At 40.8% G+C, this 12,431-nt stretch overlaps 1 protein-coding gene across 4 annotated transcripts in view; it reads right to left on the reverse strand.

The window, feature by feature from the left end:
- The window catches only part of REPS2 (RALBP1 associated Eps domain containing 2), a 105,014-nt gene that overhangs the window by 55,541 nt on the left and 37,042 nt on the right, over positions 1–12,431 (reverse strand). For all 4 annotated transcript variants that reach the window (XM_074814728.1, XM_074814729.1, XM_074814727.1 and 1 more), the window contains exons 2-7: positions 11,456–11,579; positions 9,106–9,254; positions 7,300–7,423; positions 4,454–4,551; positions 3,551–3,689; positions 1,515–1,578 (exon numbers count right to left, since the gene is read on the reverse strand). In XM_074814728.1, the coding sequence (XP_074670829.1) occupies positions 1,515–1,578; positions 3,551–3,689; positions 4,454–4,551; positions 7,300–7,423; positions 9,106–9,254; positions 11,456–11,579 (698 nt within the window). The remainder of the gene's footprint in view (positions 1–1,514; positions 1,579–3,550; positions 3,690–4,453; positions 4,552–7,299; positions 7,424–9,105; positions 9,255–11,455; positions 11,580–12,431) is intronic.

The raw sequence follows: 12,431 nt of genomic DNA on the forward strand, positions 1-12,431 counted from the left end.
GAAGCAAGCTAATTTTCTAATATTGACTTGTTGCTTTTTTCTTTATTAATAAAGTACATTTTTTGTTATACATTACACCATACAATATGAAGGTATGTATATATTATATCATGAAATACATATCCTGTACTTCCAGGGTGAAATTAACTTTCCAGTGGTTGGAAGCACTTTTGGACAATCCATGCAGGTTCTTGAACCAGTTCAAGCAGAAGAAGTTAAAAATGGACTTCAGCAATGGTTACTTAGCACCATTGACTAGCCTCAAGGAAAGAGCTAAATAACGCTCTTGATAAGTTTAAATGTTATTGTTAATTTCTCACTAAAGTGGTTCTCTTTAATTCTGTGATGCTTCTCAAACACTAAAACTGGACTTCAGAAATTCAAGAACTCAATTTTACAAATTAACTCTGCAAGAATTGAGTAATATTTTATCATGAGCACATGGACTAAAACAAATAAACAACTTCCTACTCTTTGAAAGTAATGAGCATTTGTCAAGCTGTTGAGGTTATAGTAACAAAGACTGAAACATTCCATGTTAACACAGCAACACAACCTGATAAATCAGATCATCACAAAATTATCTACTACAAAGTTTTCTTTAATTTTGCACAGGGGACAACTTATGTCAGCAATAGAAATGTGTTTTGTTAACATATTGGGTTAATCCATTCTTTTTAAGTAACCTTAAATTTAAATTCCAAGTCATTTCCCCCAACACTCATTTTTTTTTCTACTTTCACAACTGACAATCCACTTTGAAGATTCCAGACTCATTCTTTGACCCTGACAGATGTTTAGGCTCTAGCAAGCTTTTCTTCTCATCTCTCTTCATAAAAGCATATATAAAAGTAAAACCTCTATCAGCATTTCTGATCAACGTTTAAAACTGTTCATTCTTCCTATCTGAGATGCAAGTATGACACTGAATTACAAAGCACCATGTTGTTTATGAAAATATAACAGAATCCTTGTCAAATTTTATCATGTACAGTTCCATCCGCAATCATTTCTAAATAAGCTTACTAAAAGTAAGCGTGCTGGTTCATTAGAAAAGCACTGATGAATTATGTAGTTGTGCTTACTAAGAATTAGGCATTAATTAGGCCTCCTCTGACAAAACACAGCCAGAAACATAAACACATCTAAAACTTTTCAGAGGTGCTTCTCCTCTGTGTCATTTCATGAAAAATGTCAGTTTGTTGAGCTAATGATGCTGCTTACAATATACTTAAAAACAGCTCTCACTTATGTCGCTGTTCAAACCTTCCCAGTCCAGCTGAGTAGGCGAACATCTCTCCAGAAAACAACCACGTCAGGGAGATCAATAAGCACCCTGCTGCTTGGGCCTAAAAGTGATTCTGGAGATAAGAGCAATAATTACAATTGAAGACACTTTTCAAAATCTAACAAGAACTCTTGAATTAAGAATCCTCTAAAAGAAAAAAAAAAAAAAAAAACCAAAACACAAAAAAACACAGGATACATATCCCCAGCACTATTACAGTACTTACCAGATGTGAGAAAGCTCTGGGATGGGCAGCTTTGACTTTGTGAAGAAATTCTTTGCCACAGAACCTGTTGGGAAACCGTGCCTTATCAATCACTAGAAATTAATCCTCCAATTATTTACCTTTGGCCAGGGCTGCCGCATCAGAAGCGGCTGGTTACTTTATGTCCAGATTAACTGGATGCTAATATAACTGTTGGACCATTTGTCTCTTGCTGAGTAAGTGACAGAGAAAGCCAGACAGAGCTGTTGACCTCATTTCCCCATTCCCTCCGCATGAGAAAAAATAAGTAAAGGAAAATACGCTTTAGTACTAGTGATTCTAACCAGCATAATTAGTATGTCATCCATGATGGAATAACAGACACAAATGGCTCTGCTTCACCCAGAAGCAATGTGTATGGCCGTACAGTGCTGTAGTGTCTGCAGCTCTCCCAAGACACTGCTTCAACCATGATGTTTCCCTGCAGTGGCTCAAATTTTATGGGGAAAAAAGAAAAACAAACCACCACTCAGGAGAGTCAGATAGCATATAGTCTGTGCATATAGGATGGTGAAGAAGTGGATTTGTTAGCTAGGAGAAGAATGAGAAGGGCTGCTGTGGCAGGGCGAGTGAGGATGCCTGCAACAGGACAGTAGGTATAGGAGGTACCCTGGAAGCCCTTCCTGGATACAGGCTTACAAAACATAAGGCAACATAAAGCGCAGACTTCTAGGTCTATATTCCTCTTCCCCTTAGGTGTTCAGGTCAGATCACCCACTGCAGTACATAAGAAAAGCTGTCACTGGAGCAGGTCCAAGACCCACCTTGCACAGCATGTCCTCCCCAACACCAGATGCCAAGAGAGGAGAATGTGACCATGACAAAGCCATGTAATAATAATGTAGCTCCATAATATCCCCCAATCTCTTGACCACCTGTGATTTAGTAACTTTCCCAACCAGAGGTAGCACTTAAATATTCAATAGCTTCTGACAGATTTTTCAGTCACAGATTTCTCAACTTCTTAAACCTGGACAAACCTCTAACATCTGTATCACCCTGCAGCAAGGATTTCTACAGCTTACTTTAGGATGTTGTGGAAGCTCAAATTTGGCATTTATAAACAGTAATTTTGGATGTCCAAGGACTGCCTGAGAACCTTACTCAACATAAAGGAAAATGCACAACTACCTGAGAGGCTGTATATCCATATATACATGCATACACAGTTACAGACATATATAAGTCTGTGAGGAAATACAATATTGTTGAACAACCACCTTCTCTTTCAAGCAAATTATATGAAGGAGACTTAACTGAGGCAAAGAACTGGTGAAGCACTAACTTTTGTCAGCAGCAGGTAATTTATTTAAACTTGGCTGGATCAGAGCCTCCCGAACCCCAGTAATACAGCAGAGCTCAGTAAAACTGCCTCAATTTAAAACCTGTGATGTCTTCCTTGCCAGATCAACTGTGTGTACCCACAGTAACTGCTCTCATGATCAGCCTGATCCTCCTATTCAGGATGGAAACACAATCTCAATATGCTGTTAACAATACTTTTACCACATGTGTGCTCTCCAGGATTTGCTTTTAATCACCTAAACGTCAAAATCTCAATCCCTCAGGGCCACAAACACCCAGGCATGACCACAAAGGACAGTTAACTGCATGCTTCACTTCCATCACATGGATGCTGCCACATTTCTGCTGGGAAAGCAAGCACAACCCTAAGGGTTTTTTCAGCTCAATATACACTACAGGTGTGATCCACAAACATAGTGGACCAAATAGTGACAGCTCATTTTAATTTCTACTGAATCACCAACACTGCTCCCTTAGATGTAATTGTTCTTCTAAAAGCAGCATATTTAACAAAAACCATAATGGCTACAGTACTGGCTTGCTCTTTGAGTTGTCTGCCTTTAGAAAGAAAACGCAATCAACCCTCTCTCATAAACTCACTCCAGAGAGAAAAAAGAATGAATCTACTTAACACTTCTCAGGTCTCAGCCTGGTCCTTCTACTTGACATGTACAGCATTTGGTAAAAATTACCTGAAATAAAGGAGTTCAGGTCAGGCTGCAGGGACCTGAACTGGTTGATGTAGTAGTCTCGCTGCTCCTCCGTTATCCTCCAAGGGTCATCTGAGTAGTGGCTGCTGCTGTCCTGCTGCTCCCGCTCCACTGAAAGAGACTGAAGAGAGGGACACTGGCACCAGTCGAGGCAGGGGGCTAAAAGGGCCATGTGGAGCACTGGGAACCTCATGAAACCAGTTTCACTCTCTTCTAATAGCAGATACATATTTTAAAAAGACAAGAAGCAGAAACGGCCACGCTGATTACTGTTCCACTACTTATCTGTTAAAGCTGAGACTAGTATCAGGTGTCTTTACCCAGGTAATTAAAGGAAGTTTTACATAACCAAAACTAAAAGAAAAGGGAAATCTTACTACTGCTGACTGCAAGAAGGAAAGTCCAAGTCATACTTTATTACCTCTGGATTCATTTTGGGTGTCTTCACCAAAGAGAATACACAGAGTATTAGGCCATAAATTCTGTGCATGTGTTACAGATGGCATTCTAAATCAAGCAGGAATCTCTGTGAAACCTCATGTATTTTAGAAATGAAAATGTTTTACTTCTGCTAGGATAACCATAATTTTTTTTTTTACTTTTCAGCTTAAGATTCTCAGTCTAGTTTTCCTATCTATGCTATTTGGTGCTTCTCATTCTACTTAGCTTCAGTAATTTAATTATGTGGATTATTTATTTTAATTTCTCCTTCACATCAGCTTTTTTTTTTTTCATGCATTAAAAAAGCACGCTTCAGTCTCTAGTCTAAAAACACCATGGAGAACACTTTTTACTTTTGAAGTTAGAATTCTTCTGCCTTTTTTTTTAATTTCTCTATTTTTTTTTTATTAGTGCACTACTTAAGAAAAACATGCAATTCATTACCCGATTAGGAGTTGAACAGGTGAGTGCAGGTTTGGCTCCATAATTCCCTGATGATGGTCCATCTTGCTGGTGAGCAGAGTGTCTGACTTCATAAGGAGCTACAGACATTTAAAATAAAGTATATAAAAGAATGCATAAGCAAAAAGATTCTAGTAGGCTAAAGGAAATAATTCAATAACATAAGGTGAAGAATCCAGCTTGTGAACCTAGTATCACACTACCAAAGTCCATTTTGTCAAGCATCTACCAAGTAAACCTAGTATCACAGTATCAAAGTCCATTTCGTCTTCTGCAACAACATTCCAGCCACATACTTGTCTTTTACATTACATCATTCTTCAGGCATTACTGATAGAAACTGTCAGTTATATATTACTAGATAACAGAAAACATTGTCATGTTGAAATATATATTTATATAGCCTGTTTATATATTTATACATTTTATACACTTTACCCATATATAGCATAAGCCTGCATTACAAAATAGAATAGTTCAACTGAGCTGCAAAAAAATATGCTTTGACAATGCTATCAAATAGAAAATCAGTATATACTCTTCCCCCTTCCCTAATTTCTGTTAAAAATTACAATTACTACTTCTTTTGCTAAAATAAGTCACATTCACTGCAGCAAACACAGTAAGCAGTGACATAACAGCACATTTAGAAACAATGTTTTAAAAATAGGTCAAGTATGCAAACACAAAGGCAACTCACTTGCAAACGCTTAGAGCTGAGAACTCCTGCTGCCAGCCTATTTAAAATTTGCCACTACAAAGACAGTCAGCATTAGATAGACAGAACTTAAAAGACTCTTGATGAAGAGTGAGACCAAGAAATCTTAAAAATTTTGAACTCAGGAAGACCTTAGAAATTATACTGCTAACCCCCTTGCTTTCCTAAGTGGTCTTATCCTGTATCAGTATCTATTTTTATTCCTGTACAAGTAACTTCTAATTTCAGAAAAAAACACAGGAAGGAAGTAGGGAAACATACGGACGCTCTTGGAGAGGAGATTTAAGCACAAGGACACACTGCTGTGTGTTTGCTAGCAATAAAAACTTCCAAAACTATCAAGAAAAATGTACATAGTCACAGTTGCAGTGCAAAGGGCTACCCTTAGAGACACATCATCCAGTTTCGGGGTCAGACCTGCAGTACAGACCAGCCCACCCAGCTCAGTGCTGTGGTGCTACCACCTCCTGCACATACTAGGGTGCAGCAGCTTTCAGACCTACCCTTTCGCATGCTCTTTGGAAAACCATAAGGGTCCTAATCTTCAAGTCCAGGAAGAACCAGTAGGTCACCTAGGCTGGCACTTGGTACAATATGGGCCATAAAATGTTACCCACTTACTGCCAATGAGGTCACATTTGGCTGAAGTATTCCCAGTGGGATTAAGTTAGAAGAGACTCGCTTTCCGGAAAACAACCACAGTGTTCTACACCTCTAGGATTTTATCACCTTAAAAATTCAAGCAGTTGAATAATTAATTTTAGAAGTCATCGTCAGCTGGATTGAACGCTGCTGCCTCTACTCCGCACAGCTGCTGACTCCATGAGAAGTTTCACTGAAGTTATGATTGCAACCAAATTCAGAGGAAAAAAAGAAAATAACACTCAAAATACACCCCCACTAGCACTGACAGATCTAGGACACAGTCCCAGAAAACAGCAGCGCACACAACATGCAACCTAGTCGGCTGCTCCCGATGGCCCCCTCCTGCCCGGCTCTTCCGGGTGTGGGCTATCTGCCACATGTCTTCTTCACTGGAACAGAACATGCGTCATCCCAGAAGATGACTTCACTGGTGCTGCTTATTTCAGAAGTCAACCATCACTGTTTTAATCAGTTATGCCCAGTGTGGGGTGGGGGAAAATCCCATCTCTGAACAAACAGCAGTTTACCTAACCAGCAAATGAATGCCTGTGACTCAGTACTGGTATGATTTTCACGTGAAGGCCACTTGATAGTGTTGAACATATTCTTACCATGGCTGTAGTGACTTTCAAAATGTTGTAATTGCTCTGTTTTTTCACTCATTTGTAAACAAGGACAACAGCTAGAGGACTAGCATGCTCCACTCCTCACTCACTGTAAACACACTAACAGAAAGCCAGAGGGATGATATACACTGATGCCAGGCACCATCTTGGCCACCAGATGTTGCAATTAGGAGAGCACAGGCAACTTACTATTAATGAATTTAAAGTTACTTACTATTAATGGTTTGTAAAGTCTTGGTAAAACTGGCTTCTGCCCTACTACCCTCTTACTAAAATCAAAATGTTTTGCTGCCTACTCTAATGGCAGTGAGATCAAGGACAGAGCATCTATGCAGTGCCCTATTTTTGTCTGTTTTTCCTAAGTTACATTGTGGGACTGTTTTTATATTCATTTATTATTTTTATATTGTTATTTCCATTATGAAACCAGCGAGATTATTTTTCTTTCCTGCAAAGGAAGGTTGACTGCCAATCTGAAAACTAATATAGCAGCTACTGAAATCAGGAGTGGGCTTTTCTTCCCCTCTAATGAAACCAAAAGCATCATGCACTCTGAAAATACTCACACTCTGTCATTGGGATATATTGCACATAGTCTTGTCAGAGATTAGGTATTAGCATTTATCTGTGAGCAGTGACACATAAATCTAACCAATTTACCAGAAAGCGAACAGGATTGAACAATCAAAATAAAATTAGATGATTGAATCATTTTCTAAAATACAGGTCTAATTAAATGTTAAAATCATTAGGCTGTCAGTTGCATTTGAAATGTGGATGCTTCTGAGAAGGAAAAAAAAGAATTGAATACAATGCGCACATCCCAGTTTTTATCCTACCTCCATGCTGCTGCTCCAGCCCACTTCTTGATTTACCATATCCATAACTTAAGGGTATTCTCTGGTAAGTAGATGGAGAAGCAGGAGGTGAGCAGATTGGAGACATCGGTGGAGACTTGAGTTCCTATTTCAACACGAAATGGAATTCTGAGACGACAGCAAAACAATCAAGTAATCCTAAATGGCAATCTGAATGTGTACAACATGATGGACAAAGAAAAAGCAAATGCTGTAGTTCTCTGAGGCCCTTTATTTCCAAGAAAAGTCTCCTTCAAAAACAGAAGTTGGTAAAGACAGAATTTGATATTGAGCCTCCTAGGGGCAGAGCATGGCAAAGCCATAGCAAAGCTTTACAATGAACAGCTTAAGGTATTTTACTTCCAAAGATGCCTGAAGAAGTACACGTAGGATGGTTAATGTGACTGGTTATCTTTGTATTTACATAACACATTCATTTAGGGTGAGTGCATTCTTTGTGGGAGAATGTTTTTCATATAAAACATAAAAAATTAAAATAAATCTCTGAATTGGTATTTTAAGTACTCTGTGGCTTTGTAGGTGTTACTGAGTATCTATCCTACAGCGTTCTCTTTCCCTTAACAGATTTTTTAAGAAGAGGATGTGATCCTGAAACAGTTTACTGTGTAGAAAGGAAAATATAACACAGCCCAGACAACCTAGACGGAGACAGAGGTTTGAGGGTAGCGTTCTGCTTCAGCATCAGTACACATAGGCAGATAGGCACCCATGCTCCTCTTCCTCATCCTGTTATTCCACCTGTGTATCTTGTCATCAGCTCATTCCTGTTGGTTGACCTCAGGCTGGGAACGCCATTACTCAGGTCAGTGCACCATGTGACAAATGTGTGCGTGCGTTATGGGAAGATAAATCGCCTGCCACCAGGCATTTGCAACATGACCTGATATGGTACCAGAAGAGAAGGTGTTGGGCCTGGGGAAAATTATGAAAAATCAAGGTTGCGTTGTGAAGCTGCTTGTATCTGAGTAAGCGCTCTCAACTCTCCTAAATACATGTAATACAAATCTCCCTTAGGCAGCTTTATTAAATTGGCAACTCAGAACAACAGACGCTGGGATGATGTTTCACTGAAGACAAAAGAAAAGCAGATTTCTTCTGGACTACTCCTGGGGAAGATCAGAATGTAAGAAAATCTGGTGGTCTTATCCCACACAGAAAGAGTGGCTCGTGATTCACAGAATCAACTAGGTTGGAAAAGACCTTGAAGATCATCCAGTCCAACCATTAACCTAACATTGACAGTTCCCAACTACACCATATCCCTAAGCGCTATGTTGACCCACCTCTTGAACACCTCCAGGGATGGGGACTCCACCACCTCCCTGGGCAGCCCATTCCAACACCTAACAACACCTCTTCTCCAACTGAGTATTTTTGTAGTGACTAAGGATCATAGTGGCCATGAGAAATCACTCACTTTCCTGTTCTGTTTCACAGACAGATTTCTATTTGCTGCTCTTCCCCTAGTCCTCTCCAAGAAACAGTGCTGGACTAAGTAGGAGGACAACACTGAAAGAACTTACACAGCATATTACAGGGCTGACAGCTTTATACAAGCTCATATAGAGAAATTCCCTCCAGGGATGCAATTGGGATGCACCAAAATCAGAGCATAGCCCTGATCGGGATTATTTGCATGCCAAGAGCTCATCTCTTGTCTAGTACTGCAAAACTGAGTAAGCCTACATGACTGTAATCATTTACAGGACTGGACCCAAAGGGAGGATGCATAATCACATATTGGCGTGAAGGAGACAGGCCTGTTACCTGTTTGTCCCCTTCATCTGTTCTTTTGTAGGAATTTTTTTCCAAAGGTGCATGTGGAACCTGAAATTTAACTCCATGGAGTTCTGCTGGAGTCCCGTAACGTACTTCACTGTCATTTTTCAGCGCCATAAACCGTGGCAGAGGCAATTCTTCATTAAAAGAGAAAAAAAATCAGTTGAGAGTACAAAACATTAAAAGTACTTTAAGCAGTATTGTCTTGTAAAACCAATGAAAAGTTTATCTATAAAAGAGTACTATTTATACTTTGTAACATTTATAAGTGTGGAACTCTTGTGATTATGTCTTGATAAAAATGTGAATGGTACACAGAGCTACATTCACTAGCTTAATATATCATTTCTCCATGCAAAGAGAAAGAAATAAGCCTTGTGCATGTTATTAAAGCAAGTGGCAAACTCATTTCCTGCCTTCAAAACATTGTCTGTAGTGAAAAGAATAGTTTCCCACAGAAACTGTGGGACTGATGAATTAATCAGTCAGGATCACAGTATCCTCAATGCTGCCATCATAAAAGGAACAAACTAAAAATGGTAGGGTTTAGAGATCATGCCAAGTCCTGGTGAGACGACTGTGTCAAAAGGTCCCACATTGCATCTGCTCTGCAGAGAAGAGTAGTGATGCTCTGTCACTCTTTAAGACAATTCAGGATTATTTTCATGAAACATCATTTATTTTTGTGCAGAGTCACCCTGAAAGATCAATACAACTAAAATCAGCAGAATGCTCAAAACTGAGCAAAGCCGTACATCCCCTCTGTAATAATTTACACCTACAGCTACTACCAGAAGGAAAAAGAAATTAATTGGAGTTTGGTGCATGTTACTCACCCCACTCTAAAAGCACTCATACATTTCAAGAGAAAATGTAATTAACACTGGAAGTGTTTCAGTAACAGTAAGTAAGCAGGCTATCAATACAAGGACTGCAAGTACCCTTCTTCACTCGAATTTGTGGATTATTTGCAGATGCTGGACTTGTAAAACATACACAGTCTCACTTAGTTCAGGTTTCTAATTTAGTCTGTTGGTTTTTGCTGTGGTTTTTATTTTTTCAAATTAGCATCCTTAAAAAAAGATGTCAGTGCAAGAGAGAGCACACAAGCTGTCTGTAAGGAAAACTGATAGACAAACTCAGCCCAGCCTGCTTTAGCCCTGGTTTAAACTCCCCTGCCAGCGAGGCACCAAACCGAACCACGCCAGATGCATCTGATCCCCTCCACTTGATCGGGCGCTCTGCACCACAGGAGCAAAGCTCCCACAGGTCTGTACAGGCTTGCCAGCTGGGCTTCCCCTCTGGGATGGGCCAGGCCTGGGAACCCCCTCTCTGTGCCCTGTAACATAGATGAATTCACATTTTGTTGTCCTTAGCAGGGACAGCAGAGCAGAAACTGCGCTGGGAGCAGTGACCTGATTGCGAGACTATGGGTAGATCCTGCCTTTCCTACCTCCTTTCTGATCTCCTGGCCAGTTGCGTTGCTGCCTTCAACGGGATGGTGGCAAGCACTCCTGCTCAGAACACAGCCTCAAAGCCCAGTCTGAATGCCTGCCTGTGATGTGGGAGCTAAGGGATCAAACCTGTTCAGGCTCAAGCCCAGGTGAAAAGCCATCTGTTTTGCAGCCTGAGCCCTGCTGAAGCAGAGCATGCATCACCAAGGCAAGAACATCGAGCCCCTTCCATTTAGTCACTATCAAGGTTTCAGAGCTAAAAGGGACCTGCTTTCTCTCTTCAACCTTGAGTTTGATAAGCCTCTTTAGAAGTGTTTTTCTCCATCAAGAATGGTACAATTAATATTACTGTTAATTCACTGAGAAGAACAAAGCTGTTTTAAATTATACCTAACATATGTTTTCATACCTACTGATAGGAAGCACCACGATTTTGTCACCATTACCCATTTATTTCAGCAGGATTATTTGCTAAAACAGATGAGTGTTGCAAACTGCCCTGCACAGGGGGACCCCTGACCTTCCCACGTCCCCCACAACACACCTCCACCCAAAACAGCTATCACTCCCACTCTGCAGAGCTGTCAAGATCAGAGGCTGAAGGTGAGAGAGAAATGCATCCCCAGCACTGATCAGCTGTCATTCATGCCATTCCATTGGTAATGCCTTTTCCAGAGGGGGATGTCATCTCAGCTTTGCCATAGATGTAATTCACTGCAATTTTCTACCAGTCACTTAGAGAATGTAACATTACCTTCTACTCTTTCTCTGCTCCTCAAAATACAATTGTTTCACAGACACATTAGAACAAAAGGTTTACCACCACAGAGAGGTGACAAGTCAAAAAGAAGTGCATAGTGCTGTAAGAAAGATTTGTTACTTACCATTCTTAATGCTCTCAATCCGTACTGGGAACCCTGACTGCGCTGCTGCAATTAACTTCAAAGCAATATAAAATTGAGCAGGACCAAAATAACCCACACGCTTGGCTCCACAAATTTCTGTAATCTAAAAGAGAAGAGACACATAGCTGGTTAAATGCACTTCACTCTTCCAGGGAATGTAAACACCTCTGCACAAACAAAGAAAAAATTCATTAAATGCAAAACGCTTGTTGTATTTAAAGCTTTCTATTAAGCATATTTCACAGAATCACAGAATCAACTAGGTTGGAAAGGACCTTGAAGATCATCTAGCCCAACCATTAACCTAACACTGCCAGTTCCCATCTACACCATATCTCTCAGCGCTATGTCGACCCTACTCTTGAACACCTCCAGGGATGGGGACTCCACCACCTCCCTGGGCAATCCATTCCACTGCCTAATAACCCGTTCTGTAAAGAAATACTTCCTGACATCTAGTCTAAACCTTCCCTGGCGCAACTTGAGGCCATTACCTCTTGTCCTATCGCTTATTACTTGGTTAAAGAGACTCATCCCCAGCTCTCTGCAACCTCCTTTCAGACAGCTGTAGAGGGCGATGAGGTCTCCCCTCAGCCTCCTCTTCTCCAGACTAAACAACCCCAGTTCCCTCAGCCGCTCCCCGTACGACATGTGCTCCAGACCCTTCACCAGCTTCGTTGCCCTTCTTTGGACACGCTCGAGTAATTCAATGTCCTTTTTGTAGTGAGGGGCCCAAAACTGAACACAGTCATCGAGGTGCAGCCTCACCAGTGCCAAGTACAGGGGTAAGATCACTTCCCTGTCCCCGCTGGCCACGCTATTTCTGATACAAGCCAGGATGCCATTGGCCTTCTTGGCCACCTGGGCACACTGCTGGCTCATGTTCAGCCGGCTGTCAATCAACACCCCCAGGTCCCTCTCTGACTGGCAGCTCTCCAGCCACTCCTCCCCAAGC

The sequence above is a fragment of the Strix aluco genome, chromosome 2 (genome assembly GCF_031877795.1).
Source record: "Strix aluco isolate bStrAlu1 chromosome 2, bStrAlu1.hap1, whole genome shotgun sequence".
Lineage (NCBI taxonomy): Eukaryota > Metazoa > Chordata > Aves > Strigiformes > Strigidae > Strix > Strix aluco.